General features: G+C 41.9%; 1 protein-coding gene across 1 annotated transcript in view; it reads left to right on the top strand.

The window, feature by feature from the left end:
• LOC103804102 (multiple epidermal growth factor-like domains protein 6) overlaps positions 1-16,420 on the top strand; it is a 182,099-nt gene that overhangs the window by 114,592 nt on the left and 51,087 nt on the right. The window contains 5 exon segments of the mRNA XM_009076696.1: positions 813-935; positions 6,240-6,248; positions 6,768-6,941; positions 11,384-11,506; positions 14,120-14,242. Of these exon segments, the coding sequence (XP_009074944.1) occupies positions 813-935; positions 6,240-6,248; positions 6,768-6,941; positions 11,384-11,506; positions 14,120-14,242 (552 nt within the window).

Here is a 16,420-nt window from a genome sequence, read left to right as displayed (position 1 = left end):
AGCAGGAACTCACATAATTTTTCTGAGAGGTTGTCTAGGAAGATGCTATGGAAAGTTCAGTGAACACAAGGAAAAGCAAGGGACAGTGTTCTCCCCCATCCCTGACAGTGTTCAAGGCCAGACTGGATAGAGCTTGGAGCAGCCTGGTCCAGTGGAAGGTGTCCCTGCTCAGGGCATGGAGGTTGGAATGACATGAGCTTTAAGGTCCCTTCCAACCTAAACCATTCTATGATTTTATGACAAAAATCAGAGAAAATGTGGAGGAAATTCCTCATTCTTTTAAAATTTACTGTCTAAGCTCCCTGTGCATTCCATGGTTGAAAATGTAATGGTGATGGAGAGCATGACTCTGGCTCTTGCATGGCTGTTTTCCACTTAGATCAGTTGTATGTGCCTATACCCAGCTAACGGGATTAAAGGCCTGATACAAATGGAAATCTTCATACTGCAAACAAAAAAGCCAAATGTTTGACCAGCAGTACCTGCAAGCTCAGATGTCTTATCTAACCCTAATTCTTTCCCTGCATTTTTCTCTTAGCCCTGAGGAAACAGCCATGTCACAAATCACTCTAATTAACAAAGGCTTCAGAAGCAGAGACTACAGAGGCAATGCCTGCAGGAACTTGGAAAAATACCATAACAATTCTGATTTTCTTTGCTCTGTTTACAGCACCAAAGCAAAGTAAACAACAGCCCAGCCTGAGTGCAGTGGTTGCATTATATATGAGCTACGTGGTGTCCAGGAAAACCAGAGTATGTCTGTGCTGGGACTCTCTTGTAATCCTTCTTCACCATCTCCCTTCCTTCTCCAGATGTGGATGAGTGTGCTGTGGTGAACGGTGGCTGCCAGCAAGGCTGTGTCAACACACATGGCTCCTTCCACTGCCAGTGCCGGGCGGGATACAGGCTCCACGCCGACGGGCGCACTTGCATAGGTAAGGAAACATTAGCAAGCACTTCACGTACTTCCAAGATGTGGTTTTCTCTGTTAAACTTCTCTTTGTCTTAAGTGCAAAGGTTTGTAGACCTCCCCAGTCTGAGTTTTGACTAATTCACAAAGGATATCATTATCCATTCCAGTTAAAGCAGCTTGTGAGAATTCACATACTGCCAAATTTACTCTTTTTTGGTGTTATTCTTTGTGAGTAAAGCAGTGATGGTGTCCCGTGTTTGTAAAAATTTCTTCTGTTTTGCAGCAGGCATTAAAGAACTAGGGGGATCTTCATTTCAAATGGCAATGTTTTTTGAATTCCGAGCATTTTTATTTTGTGGCACATCTCCCTGCATGTTCCAGCACTGCCCTGGGACTTCATCTTAGATGTCTTTTTTAACCTAAATTGTTCTGTGATTTACAGTACAAAGTTACGCTATGTATGCTCATGTTAATGAGAGCACCACAGAGCTCAGCAGTTCAGCCCCTGACATGATTCCCGTTTATACGGAGAGGATTAGCAGCTCTGCCATTGAAAATAAACACTGTGTTTCTTAGGTTGGACTCTGAACCCTGAAACAAGACAGAACAGAATTAATTCTGCATGTTGCTAAAAATAATAATATAAAATATACTGTCCTTGTATTGCACTTAAACCAGTACAAAAGGCAAGTTGTTGAATTCTGTGAAAAGGATTAAAATGTTCTCTCATCTGGAAAGAAGAGAAGGGCATCATTTTTAAGTCTGATTTGAGGTAATAGGAGAAGAACAGTCAAGTACAGTCAGCCCACATCTGCAGAGTAAGTTCACTCACAGTTTGGTCATTGTCTCAGTTCTTGCACAAAGTCCCTTGGTTGTGCTTAACATCGGCCAAAGATGTCATCAGTCATTCCTGGTATTATCACAGCGATACATTCACTGATGCAAGTAAAACAGGATGTACCAGTGCTCAGGCTGTGGAAATAATGTTTTTTTTCATTAAAGAACTTACCCTTTTAGGTTTGTTAGGTTTGTCACATACAGAGACTTTTAATGTTTCGGTAATTAACTGAAATTAGAAATTCGTTGAAGTCTCAATCTTTTCTTGATTGTCTTAGTTGTGAAGGAATGGGTAAGGAAACGCTATTGTGAGAGAAAAAAATAATGGAAAAGCAGAGTGGTTCATATTTGACTAGAAACAGTAGTGTTTTTCTGTGAATTACAAGAGAGAAATTAATCTCTCTCTGATCAGATCTGACAAGGGAAGACTCAGAAAAGAAAGATGTAAGGTTTGAGTTACATTACTTTCTCAGAATAACCTCATTTTCAGCTGTGTTGGAGAGGGAATTTTATGCCCCAAAAAAAGGACTAAAGTGACTTTGGGGGGAGAAAAGCACAAGAGGACTGACTGATGAACGCAAAAATTTCATATTATGGCAATTAAATTAATTTACCTGTGCAATATATACAACTTCTTGTAGACCCACAATAGTAAAGTTTTCTCTTGGCTCAAATAATCAAGAAACTCAGTTTGGAGTAGTCTGAACTATGAACAGTATAAAAGAGCAAGTTTTCATTTCACAAATTTAAGTATTCACAAGAAGTTATTAAAAATACTCATACAATATTCAGCTCTGTTTGCAATATCTCAGAAATTGTCAAGGAGAAACAGAAATAATTCCTAAAATGAGAGGCAGGAGTAAGTTTCAGAGAGAGCTGCTATCATGATTGTGCATATCCATGATACTGAGCAGAGGATGATAAGTTCTGTTTCAGCTGTTTAGGCAAGACACCAAAATAAATGGATATAATAAGCTCTCATGGCATTGCAGCACAAGACAATTGCTAATTGATGAGGGCAGAGAAAATAATTTCATATAAACCAATAATCCAGGAGTGCCTAGGATTGGGATTCAGGCACTAGCTGCTTGGACTGACCATTGGGGATGGAGAGTTTGCCTCTTCTGCTGCACCAGGTTGTACATTCAGCTTTCATCACTCATCTGATCGAGAAGTAAACCCAATAATGCACCTCTCTTTTGACCTAGTGCAGCTAAACAGAACATCTAGCATTTCAAACAGGGCTTGGATTAGCAATAGGATTTCTTCCATGGGTACTTCAGAGGATATAACGATCTCTCTCGCATGCTAAGAATAAAAAGGGACTACATTCCGGCACTGAGCTGTTTATGGAAGGTGATTATCTCAGCTGCAGAAATAAGAAGCACGCATCCCTTTAGACAGGCTTTTCAGATGAACCCAGCCCAGATTTCTGTTATGTTCATTCTTTCCACGTCTTCTTTTTCTTTTCTGGCAATGCTATGTTTCTGGGAGCAGAAGTGCCAAAATCATTTGAGGGGAAGCAGATTTTGCAGCCTGGATGGCTTGGAAGTCTCCCATACATAAAGAAGTGGATCTATCATCTTATAAGATATCCAGTCTACATCTGAAGACTCAGAAACCTGGGATAAACTACTTTCTCATATGATTCATGAAATATTACTGCACTTCTGTCAAAATCTCTTTCCAGCGGGTCTGGTCCCCCTGAGACGTCATCACAGTGTGTTTGGGATCCTGGCTAGCTGCTGATGGTCCATCCCTCAACCACCAGTCTGAGCCTTAAAACACATGGATTGAGATAATCTGGTTTTCTGTTTATTTCTCCTCTCTAAGGCAAACAACCTTGCCTTGGTCACTGGTAACCAGTGTGTGAAAGCAAAAGCAGAAGTACAAATTAGATCATTAGAATAACCGAAGGTAACACTGTCCAAGTTTTTTGTTTGTTTTGCTTGTAATGCCTTGATTCTGTTAATGAAATTAATTTAACTTCATTAGCGTTTATATAACTGGTATCTGAAAAGCTGAAACTCAGAGAGGACATGTTTATTGTAGTATTGGGCTGTGGTTTTGGATTGTTGTAGATTAATTGTCTTCACTGGAATTTATTCTTGTTTGAACTCCTAGAAGTGAAAACAGAGCACAGCCTTTAGACCCTGATTCATCCCTGGTGCCAGCTGTTGTCTTTGATGTCTGTTTTATGTAGAGAAGCTGTTGAGATGCAGGGTTTTATCAACATTTTAGCACACTAAGGCTCTTAATAGAGGAATTAACAAAGAAAGTATCTCTACAACTCTATAATCAATATCTTCCCACATAAGTAAAAGCACTGTATGCCTGAAGTTACATTTCTTGTCATTGCCAAGGTTGGATTTGAGGTGATGAAAAACATAGGTTTGAAGAGATTGCATGTTTTAACCCCATGGTTGTTATGCATACATCTAAGGCTTCAGAATAAGCTCTTTTGTAAAAATATGACCATCATTATGAAAAATAATGGGTTGAGAAATGTATATTTCTCACCTCTTGGCAGATTGGGCCTATAGGAGAGCTGGAGTGGGACTTTTTACAAGGACCTGGAGGAATGGCTTCAAATTGACAGAGGGCAAGGTTAGATTAGATATTAGGAAGTGATTCTTCCTTGGGGGGGTGGTGAGACACTGGCACGGGTTGCCTGGAGAGACTGTGGCTGCCCCAACCCTGGAAGTGTTCAAGGCCAATTTGGATAGGGCTTTGAGCAACCTGGAGTAGTGGAAGTTGTCCCTGCCCATGGCAGTGGGGTTAGAACAAGATAGTTTTTAAGGTCCCTTCTGATACATCCTTGTCTTTCCTGCTTGGTGCCTTCCCTATTGTCCCCCTTTGTGTGGCACTGCCTCCCTCGCTCAGCACCACCAGGCATTATCCCCACCCATGGCAAAGAACTGTGACTATGGCTATACCAGTCAGGACTCCCCAGCAGGGCTGCTTTTCTACCAAATTTCAAGAGTAAATCTTTGAAAGTGAAGGACATGCTGTATTTCTGCCTGGACCCTATGGAGGTGCTCAGACCTCCAGCCACAAGCCCCTTTGTGGCAGGTGGAATTAGACTCATGATGTGCCAAGTCTCTTTCTCTGATCAAAAACACGTTGCCAGTGCCTGGCAGCATGAGCACAATCCATCCTGTTCTATCCCTGGAGGCTTTTCTTCAGTCTGGCACCTCTCTCGTGTATCTGGTGTGATGCTTCAGCAGCAGCCGTGATAAACCTGCCCTGGCTGCTCCGGAGGAACCCCTGGCTCCCTGGCTGCTGGCAGAGCCCCACGCTGAACTGGGATGCACAGCCACACCAGCACCAGCTCTAGACACAGGACTTCACACCTGTGCCTTTCTGTCTTTGAAGCCTCCAAAATTATCATGACAGGTTGCTGCTTATCTCCCCTTACATCCAAATTGGCTTATGCCCAGGAAAGGAGGGAAAAAATGGCACTTTTAAAAACCGAGATGTATATTCTGTCACTTGAATTTAAGATGTTTTTCGTCTTCTGAAATATTTTCATCTTATTTGAATATTCTTGCTGAAAAACAGGTCTTTGGATACAAATATGCAGCAAGCTGGAAGCTCTGAGTGTATGGGGTCTGCTGACTCCTGTGTAGAAATGGAACTGCTTTCAAGTTCCATTGCTAATGGTGCAGGAGTTTCACAGGCACAGGTGGAGATCAGAAGCCAGGGTCAGGTTCTTGTGCAGCAAGGTGCCTTCTGGCTCCTGCTGTGTGTGCATCCAACAGAATGTAAAAATTTGCTTTTCTTTTCACCTTTTTAACACATACTTGACTGCACAAACTCAGTATTTGCTAATTGGTGGCAGAGGGTGGAACGAATCCTGCAGCAGCTTCTGCGGCTAACATTTGCTTAATGTATATTACAGATAAATGAGTTAATATGAATATTCCTAAAATAAATATCAAAGCTCTTTGCTAACTTCATTCGGTTCAGAGTTTGGTGTCTGCAATAAAGGACAAAATAGGCTTTCCAGCTACTTTAACTTGCTGAGCGTGGAATGGGGACAGCGGTGGGAGGCATCATGCAGGAAGGACAAGGATCACAGAATCATAGAATGGTTTGGGTTGGAAGGGACCTTAAAGACTATGTAGTTACAACCCCTGCCATGGGCAGGGACACCTTCCTCTAGCCCAGGTTGCTCACAGTGCCATCCAACCTGGCCTTGAACACTTCCAGGGATGGGGAAGCCACAGCGTTTCTGGGCAACCTGTGCCAGCATGTCACCAGCCTCAGAGTCAAGAACTGCTTCCTAATATCTAATTTAAATCTTTACATACTGCATCCCTGCTGTTAATACAGAGAGAGGTGCAGCCATGCACACACTCACACTTCCATCCATACATCACAATAGCAGCTCCAAACCATCGCTCTTATTTTTACATGCAGTGTGTGAATAGGTGTGGGTGTGTGTTAACATATTTTGGCAGGAGGAGAAATGTTTCTCCAGAGGCAGGGGATATGTGTTGAACAAAAAAGAATATTAATTTGCTTGGGTGAAAGAAGCAGCATCTTTAGAGATGTACTGAAGACCCTCTGTTCCTGTGGTTTGCATTGTAAGTCTGTCCTGTGGAGCTTGTGGCTCCTGTCATTTGAATTTTTCTATGCATGAGGCTGAGGAAATCAGCCTGAAAGACAATTATTATTATTTTTAATTAATGAAAGAAAGGAGAGAAAAAAAGAATCAATGGGCAAGTGCCAGCAGGGCTGCTCTTTTTCTCCCCTCCTTACCTCAGTGGATTCTCAGTGCTTTGGTGCTGTCAGATCAAAGTGTGCTGTGCTTCAGTCAGCATTACAGCCCTTAGATCTCACCTGCCTCTCACTGGAATCAGGCTTTTCCTGGCATGGGATACTGTGTCAGACAAGCCTCATGAACACAAGAGAGGGTAATCACTCAGGGGATGGGGACAGGTGCATTTATGAAAGCAGTTTGGCAAGTTTGTGGATTTTTACTGTCATTTATGTATTTAAAATAGGAAATAAGTTTCTCAGGTTGCTGACATGCATTCCTTCAATGCTTCCTTGGCTCCAGCCATCAATTCCTGCAGTGTTAACAACGGGGGCTGTGAGCAGGAGTGTATTCAGCTTGGTGAAGACCGCTACAAGTGCCAGTGCCAGCCAGGCTACCAGCTGAAGAGAGATGCCAAATCCTGTGAAGGTAAGATCTGTTTTACTTGCCTGCAGGCACAGTATAGGCAATTTAAAAGACCCCAGGATGGTGTTTTAGGTCACTGTATTCATTCATATTTCCCCCTGCTTGCCAAAAGCAGGTTTAGGGATCGCTTATTAACAGGATTTTAAAATGACATGTGTTTGATGTGTGAACTTCACATTGATTCACAATTTCAAACAAGATTTTGGCCTCATAGAGCCCTGACTGTTCCTTGCACACTGACAATGATGACATGGGTTAGGAACTTAATCATGTTTTAATTCTGACATTTTGTACTCATCAAGTTGTCTATAGAGCCTGTATAACATGTTTTATTCTACATGAAGTCTTTATCTACTTTTGGCTTATCACAGTCTGATTCATTCATCCTCCCCTTCAGGTTTCTAAGCACTCTCACCAGCAGAACAGCAATGCTACCTTTGGGTTTGATTGTTGGGGGTTTATTCTCATATATCTTAACATACCAGTTTTTAAGGCAAACTCCCCCCTCATTCCTCAACACAGGCACGTGCATATATACCCTTGAATATGCCAGAGAAAGATAGGGCCAAATTTATGGATTTATTGCACTAAAATTCCTGTCACAAAACCGTTTCCATATGGCTCTTCTTCTGCTCAGAGATTTTATATGCTGTGTATAAAGTGTAAGTAAATCCTGCTGTTCAGCTTGCTTCCAGCTCCCACTGTGTTCAGTGAGCGCTCACTCTTCAGTTTTGGGCTCCTCGAGTCCTGCCCTCCACAGAGGTTGTGCCTCAGTGAGCACTCGCAGCCAGTTGGCCTTTCTGCCTCTCACGTGTTGGCTGCATTTTGTCCCTGAGATTGTCAAGAAGAGTCAGAAAAAGGGAGCTTAAGTGAGAAGAGGGCATCAGAGGGTTTCCTCTGCTGTTCTCTGTCCCATTTCCAAACCTCTTGTGGCTCCTCCTCTGCCTCTGGCACTTGCTAGATGGGTGTGCAGAGCCCTGCATGGAACTTTTTGATGGGTTTTATGGTCTGGTAGTGGGACAGAGGTCACATCAGTGGGGTCTGAGTGTGGCGATGCCTGCCCAGGTGGGAGTTATCCCTAGGTCATCATGGCACAGCTCAAACCTCAATGTGGCACTTCATGCTCTGTCTCAGCTACTGGTGACTGGCTCAGCTCAGCAGCCAAACCAGCAGGATGGGTCCCCTAATTGGAGAGGCTTTGTCACCACTCAGACTGCTGTGACTGTTTGCTTCTCTCCATCATGGGGTTGATGAGGGTCAAACACCCATCAAAAACAGAAATTTGTCACCAACCAGTAATTGTCGAACAGTGGAGAAGGGTCAGTGTCAGCTTTGTCTGTGGATGACATCTTACCTGGAGTTGGCCTGGGTATCTGGTTACCTGTGTTCAGTATAAATCAAAATATTACAGTTCAGCCATCCTAGGGGAGCAGCTGTGCTCAGAGGAAGGAGGATCTGTCTCAGAAGTGAAGCTCAGCTGGCAAAATTAAGACCTAGTAGGATATTTTCCCCCATAAATACCTTAGTGAATGAATTCCTGGGAGAGAAAAGTGCTAGTTAAGCCAGTGGACAAGAGTTTTACAGGAAGAATGAGGCAAAGTGGTCATGAATGCATTTGGATTGGCAATCAAGGATATTTTAAGTAGCAAAGGTGGGAGGAGGTGAGCTTGGCTGCTTTTCATTTCCAACCACAAAGCATGGCTGTTGTAGTAATAGTTTGGATAGAGAAACTACAGCATCATGAGGGTATTTACCACAGCAGATGTAGCTGTTCTACAGGACGCCTTAGGAACAGATGCCTTGGGAGCTCATACTGCACCCCATAGCCCTGAAAAGCTGTAGACAAACTCTCAGGCTGAGCAATTTTGCTCTTTACCACTTTATATATTTTCAAGTGTAAAGTCATGGTTACTGTGAACAAGAAAATTAACTTGATAAGGGCCAATTCTCTTTCTTTAGGTGCTCTAGAGGCCATGGCAGATAGGACTGGAGACCCTGTGCTTTACAGCCTTGCAGTGAAGGTCTGGAAGGTCCTCAGACATGCAGGGCCTATGCTCATACTTCACCAAGAGCATTGCTGCTATCCTAGATCAAGGCAATCACAGTGGCTTTTTCACACCAGGTTCCTGGGTGTCTGGGCACCTGGTCACTGAAACATATTGCCCCGAGAAGTTGTGGATGCCCCATCCTTGGAACTGTTCAAGGCCAGGTTGGATGGGGCTTTGGACAGCCTGGTATAGTGAAAGGAGGTCCCTGCCCATGGCCCGGGATTGGAATGAGATGATCTTTACGGTCCCTTCCAACCTAAACCAGTCTGTGATTCTGTGTCCTGAGACATCTGGGAAATAAAATTATTCCAGTAAATTTTTTGCCTTAGTGTTTAACAGCTTGGAGTAGAGCTTTGTAGGATGGAGTCTGTTACCTACCGAAGTTAAGTGAAACAATAAGAGCCAAAGGTGTTCATTTTTAGCTTCTCCTGAAACCTGCCTAAAACAGGAACAGATATGTCACTGGAAAGCAAGTCAATCAGTGATTGCCTTATGTCCTGAAGATCTTTCCTTTGCAAACTTTTATCTTGTCTAAGGACTTCCAAGGCTGCTGTCTTTATTCAAATTACTGTGTTTTGCTAACATGTACCATATAATTTGTTGTTTGCTTGTTGTCATGTTGCACAGCAATGCAAGTTTTACTGTATGCTGTAATCATTCCCAAATTAAAGCTTTAGCTGCTCTGAAAACCTTTATAATATGCAGGTTTAACAGATGCTGTTTGATAGTGATTTCATATAATTTACCCAAATAGAAAAAGAATCGGCAAATAACTCAATACTTCATATCGCAAGGAGTGAGTTCTTGCTTGAAGCTAAATCCTTTGTAGACCGCAAGTTGTTGAACTGCAGGGCCAAGTTGTCAGCCTTGAAAGGTTCATGTACGACGAAGAGTGACTGTTCCTTGGAAACCTATTTGCAACCCATCGTGTCGGAGGTCCAATTTCAGTTCTGCATCTTTAGCAGTGGTTGGTTTGGGTTTGGTTTTTTTAGTACTGTCATGTCAAACTCAGCCTGCTGACTGGAACTGTTGTGTTCTGGAGATGGCAGGAGGTGACATGAGGGAATTTGAAGGTGTTCTGGGGCAGCATCCTCCTTTGCCAAAGAGTGGCTGCACAGAAAAGTGAAAATTGGATGAAATAAAAAACCCTAGCCCATATTTAAATGTATCTATAGAAAGCAGAGGTCTTGCGCTCCTGTTCCATTCTCCTGCATAGCTACATATGTGTAGATAGCCACTGGAAGAGCAAAGCAGCAAGGTCTAGAGCAAAATTCCTTCAGCCCTTCCCAGGGTTCCTGAACCAACTCCATTGCCAGTGCTGTTGAACTGATGCCAACTGTCATCCTGATGCTCTGATAGAAGTTGTCTTTTGCGGAGCTTGAGATGTTCAGGGAATGAGATATTGGGCTGGAGGTGAGTGAGAAATACCAGTTGAATGTCTCAGATCTCACAATAAGTACTAAAATGCTAGAAATGAATTAGAGCTTGAATTTTAAGAAAATAGACTTAACTTTTTTAAAGCTTTATTTGAAACTAAGCAGAACTCGAGAGGATACATTTTAAAGGTGTCCTACAAATTTACCTATGGAATGTTGTTCACCAGCATGTTAGTGTAATGAGTGCTCCAAACTGTCCTCAACCTGGTGTAGAGTATCACATTTTGGTATGAAGACTCTGGCTTTTAACCAGATCTGTCTGAGCAGTCCTGGTAGGTGTATTTTGGTATGTGCTTTATTTGGGCAGATACCTCGGGATGCTGCCAGCAGGTACATGATCCAGAAATAAACCCATAAAACACAGTGAAATCTTTGAGGCAGAAACTTCTGTAGGTGCTTTGTAAAAGTGTTTCAAGTACTTGCCAGTTATATCCTTGAAATGGTATGCTATTGTTCAAGAAAAGAAAAAAACCTTGAAGTACGACATGAATGGCATATGTTTATAGGCTGAATGATGTCTTTGGGGGCTCTTCAGCATTTATTTCCTCTAGAACCTTTTAAATATTCATTGTTGCATGATGAACTCCACCACTGTGTGTGTTTATGGGTTCACACGTATTGGAGTGCTAATTGCTGTTGTTTAGAGAACTCTTGAAAGCTGTTCAGGTACAGCAAAATAAGATTAAAATGTACTTTTTAAAATCCTACTTCCAATATGTAATACAAGCCCACTCTCCTGCTGTTTAAAGCATCATTGCTGCTCTATGAAAAATGTTGTCCAGCAACAGAGGAAATAACATCCAGAAAAACAATGTCTTTACTATACACTAAATTCTGTCATTCCTTTTTTCCAGTCTAATCTCTTACAGCTACTTCATTGTTAGTTGTAACGATGGCAGGTAAGACCATTTTGAGGCAAAAAGTGACCTTCCAGTTGACAGTGTGCTCTAATTGGTTTCAGTGATAGACCCCTGCACAAGTGGGAATGGAGGATGCTCACAAATCTGTCAGAATGAGAGAGGAACTGCAAAATGCGAATGTCATCCAGGGCATTATCTTTCTGCAGACAAAAAGTCCTGTTTAGGTAAGAAACTGTGGGCTATTTATTGGGAAGAAAGTTTTAAATCAGTGCTCTGGCTTAGTGAGCTACAAGTGGAAAGGGATATATTATACAAATATATGCGTGCATTTGGAAACTGCTTTTCTCTCTGTGATATTCACATCAGCTCATAGTCTTGAAGGAGCATTTTAGTAATGAAAATTCCTCTCTGATCTCTCAAGTCATGCTTTCTAGCAACGGGATTTGTGAATGCTGTAGTGTTATTCTTGTTGGGGCCCTTTAAAATAATGTCCCAGATACAGCTCCTGGAAAATTGGTTTAAGGAACACTCTGAACCAGGTCACTGAAAACCTATTTAGAATTCAAAGGGCTTTTTAGCTGGAGAACTGTTTCCATATTAATGGAGAAACTACTGTGAAAGAAGAAATTGTGATGTGTAAGATTTCCAAAGAAAGGAGCTTAAAAAGTTGAATTCCTAAGTCCTGTATTTAGTCTAGGGTTGTCAAAAGGATCTATAGCATTTCTGACCCAAAATGTGGGGAAATCAGAAATAAAAATACCTGATTTTCCTCTTTCAATGCAGTGCTTAGAAGAAGGTTTTGCAATTTTGTGAAGCAAAAAGCATTTGTGTACTTGATGGCCCAGGAGCTGGTCCTTGAGGGTCCCTTCCAACTCTGATTATTCTGTGTTGGTGCACGACTAACAGCCAAGTCAGGATCAGGGTAGATATTCAGACACTAATTTTAAACTCCTTGTTTTTAAATCTTGGCTAAAATTTTGCCAGTATTTAAATTATTGTCTTGTATAAAGGGTGCTGTGTGCTTTGTAAAATGGTTTCTACCCTGAGTATTTTCCTCAGTTGCCTGTAAGCCTTTCTGTGAGTAGCACAGCACACCTCTGTGAGTCCCCTCTTGCTGGGATTGCTCGTGAATAAGGTTCCTGAAACAACAAAGTATTTTCAAGTAGTGTATACACTTCACTGATGATTAATAGATGGAAGCAGCAGTGGGTTTAATAGTAGGGTCAGCATGTTACTCATTTTATCTCAGATACACATTGACAATTCTGTTGATTTATTTTCTTCCCAGCCTCATAGCAACAGTCTTTTGAATCATTAAGCATCATGTCTTACCATGGATATACAATTATTGCTTTTTCTCCTAGAAGTTATTCAATGTCTTTTGCAAAATTCAAGCTGGTATTTGACTCTGGAAACTGAGCTAGAAGGAGGAGGGCAACTGAAGTATCAGACTTCAGCTATTAGCTGTATTTACAAGACACCTGTGCAGGATGGTGACTGTGGTTCAGTTTTCCAACTTTTTCTTTTTCTATTTGAAAAGAAGAGAAAAGAATATTTACAGCATTGGCCAACATACTCTACTTGCAAACTGACAATTATAGAAAAGGGAGAAATAACCCATTTTATTCTAAGCAGCAGCTGCTCACATGGCTGCTTCAGAGAAGCTGTCATTTGTCCTGAAATTTTCATGAGCCAGTGTGTGGTGTTTGCACTGCCTGGGGCTTCTCTTTGCAAGGAGGCTGATTGCATTCGTCAAGCTACTTGTGTTCAAGTACAAGGGGCCATGAGTACAGCACTGGTTACAGCACATGTGGAGGAAAAAGCTGTTAGAAAGTGGTTTGCTGGGATAAAAGGTGAGGAGCTGCACACCAGACGGTTCCCTCCTGTATGCGAGACACTGACCCAGGATCAGTACAATAAATAATCTGTATTTTGCAAAGAAAATATCAGAAGAAGAAGAACCAGGAGGTGGGTCAGGGGTTTGCCATGTGTAATGCCAGTCTTTGCACGGAGATTGGTGTTTTGTGCAGCTGTGCTCCACAGCAGCAGAATTTAGTGTAAGTTTTTGCTTTGCTTTCTTTTCAGTAATTACTCCTTAAAAGCATTTTTATGCCCCACTGAGATTTTAGGAAGATGGACACCTTTGGTGGCATTTCACTCCAAAATACAGACTAGCAAGTGTGAAGCTGAGGAACAGACTGCTTGACAGAGGACTGGGGGAAGAACAACCTCCCAACCTACAGCTCTGCACCTTTTTCCTTTCTTAGAGGTTGGGTGAAGCTCCTCTGATTAGAGCAGGTGCCTCCCTGCAGTGCTGCTGTAGAAGCAGCTGTGTGATTCAGGGATATGACAGAGAAGATCTGTCTCCATTGTCCCTGCTGAAACTCAGCCACCACTTAATCCAGATCATTTGACATTCAGAAAATATTCAGTTATTTCCTGCTCCATTAATTTAAATATAATGACATTGAGAACCTGGTGATAATTTTAGGGTACTGGGAGTTAGGACTTTCTTCTGAGTTCTTCATGTGACATCTTTTGTCATTGCTCTTTTTACAGGAATATTAAACATGTTGCTTTGGCTTATACTGTAAATGTAATGTTTGATATTGTAAATATTCACTCTGAGATGTGCAAGGTCAACGATGTTAAAAAAAAAGATTGTTTTGCCGAATAATGTGAGTTCAGTGCTCCTAGATTCATCAGATGCTGTCTGATTAACATCAGGATGCTCTTTCCAGCAGATGTTTGGACATAGAGCCATATCAGTGTAGAGCAACATTGTGTTTTAATTTAATATCCAAATGAATATCTTTGCCTTTCTCTGTGCTTCACAGACATTGATGAGTGTGCAGAAGGCAGGGCCAGGTGTGCTCATCGTTGTGTGAACACTCTGGGATCCTTCACCTGTGCCTGTAATCCTGGTTTTGAGCTGGGGGCTGATGGAAAGCAGTGCTACCGTAAGTGACACCTGCACAGCTATGCTGTCCTTGGCTTTTAATTCAGTGGGATTAGCACTCCCAGCAAAATAAATGTATGCAAAAGCTGAAGCTTAATACTATTTTCTTCATCTGCTGCTGCTGCTAGGTTTGCAGGGTGATATGTTCCTAAGCCTGTGTTCACAGACCTTAATTACTGCATTTCAAAGAGCAAATATCCCTGTTGGTTTATCTGCAGAGTCTGGTGAATTCTATTGCAGAGCTACAAGAATATTGCAGTTCTATGAAACCTATTCGTTCCTGCCCTCCTTCTCCCAGTTTTCTTGTATCCCCAGATCTGATGCAAGAGAAAACCAACATGATCATCTGCTCTTGTCTTTACCTGTCTATGTTTGCTTGTGTTTCTCCTGAGATTCTTGACACTATGAAGTAGATGCTTTTAAAAAAAGGGGGGGGAAAAGGCAAGATGAGGAATGAAAAATATATAGTTGAACAACTAAAATTTCCTAAACTAAAGTGAGTCCTGTTGTCTTCCCTCACATACCTCTTGCCAGCAGGGTTTCTTAATCAACACTGCTTTTCTGGGGAGAGGGACTGACTCCCAGTGCTGTTAGTTGATAGGTGATCTCTGGGCTGTCCTTGAGGGCAAATTTAGATTAATAAAGGAGGTGATGTGGAAGAGTTGGGGTTATTATGGACCTAACATAAGCTCACTGGAATGCAGACAAAAGCATGACCTGTTTTAGCATAGAGGTGGGCAAAGATCATTCAATCTAATAATACTGTGCAAGAGCTTTCAGCAGAATTTCCTTAGGAAAATATGCTGCATGCCAGAGAGTGAGTGCTTTATTTAAGAATGTGTGTGTAAGAAATACTTATTAAGGATGAAATTCAGTTTCAAAGCATTAACATACATTAAAAACAAAACCCAGTTATGTGAGAGACATCCTGGAGAGTTATTTCATAGGTGGTGGGGAACTGTGAGCAGTGCAATGGCAGAGGAAATGTGATTAATATGTAGATATGAAATGTTCCATTATAGGCATAAAAAAGAGGTTTAGACCACTTAGATTTCATTGTGGTTTTCTGATAATATTTTTTCTGGATGTTCAGCAGATCTCAAGGGATGGTGATTCTCTGTGCCTCATGTGCAATATTGCAGAGCAAACAATAAAAATAAAAACATTCTGCATATATTTATGATCAGGATTATCCCAGTGTTTGAGCAATTTACAATCTTTGTTTATTCTTTCATTTCCCCAGTGGCATGGGGAAGAGCTGTTATTCCAGTTTTACTGATGAAGAACTGAGACAAAGTAAATGATGAAGATTGTGTATGAAGTCAGATTTTGTTAATCGCTGGGTTTTCTAAATCCCAGTTTAACATGCTGGACAGGATTTATTCTCCCTGGTGCAAGTAATCATACTATGTATGAGATGTAGCCCTCAATATTTATTCTCCTAATTTATACCCTCTTCGCTAGACTGGCATTCCTTGTTGGCTAGCAGGTTGCTCCCTTGGAGCACAAAAAGGGGTAGGGCCAAAGCCACCAACACAGATGTGTCTGGGGAAATCCTCTGCCAGATCTCATGGGCACTGCACTGAGCTGGGGTGTTACTGGAAGTATGGTGGCTCCTTTAGGAAGGGTGTTTCTCAGTTCCCCTACATAGTATGAGAAATTAATTCCTCTCTAAGTAGCTCTGTAACAAGACAATCCATCTAATCCTTCAATATAAACTTTATAATTGTTCCTATAGTTTCTTTCCATCCTGAAGAAATCATCTGATGAAGTACCTGGGTGGGAATGAGGTGATCAGGTCCCTTTTCTATACGAGGGTTTCCAGTGGATATGGCCAGGATGTTAGGACTGTCCAGCACAGCCACGTGCAGGAGGATCTGGGAGTCAGTCAGGGTGAAGGAGTCTGGCAATGGGATTGTACCACCACCCAGTCTTAGCTGTAGGGGACACTGTCTTAGTTGTAGGAGACAAAGTCTCAGCAGAGTTCCTGCCATGTGCCCCTGGGAGGGAAATTGAAGGCCCCCAACCTGTGGATTGTTTTGTGTTGTGGTTGGGTGTCTGTTTCACCAGCAGGATGCTGCTATCGAAATTTTAATGCCTTTGTGTTTGATGGATGTTTCAGATTTTTCCCATTCCCCTACAAAACTAGGAGCTGCTCTTTAGAAAGCATAAGCAGGCT

The sequence above is a fragment of the Acanthisitta chloris genome, unplaced genomic scaffold, assembly GCF_000695815.1.
Source record: "Acanthisitta chloris isolate BGI_N310 unplaced genomic scaffold, ASM69581v1 scaffold15406, whole genome shotgun sequence".
In the NCBI taxonomy this organism is placed as follows: Eukaryota; Metazoa; Chordata; class Aves; order Passeriformes; family Acanthisittidae; genus Acanthisitta; species Acanthisitta chloris.
This window is presented reverse-complemented; position numbering and strand designations above follow the sequence as displayed.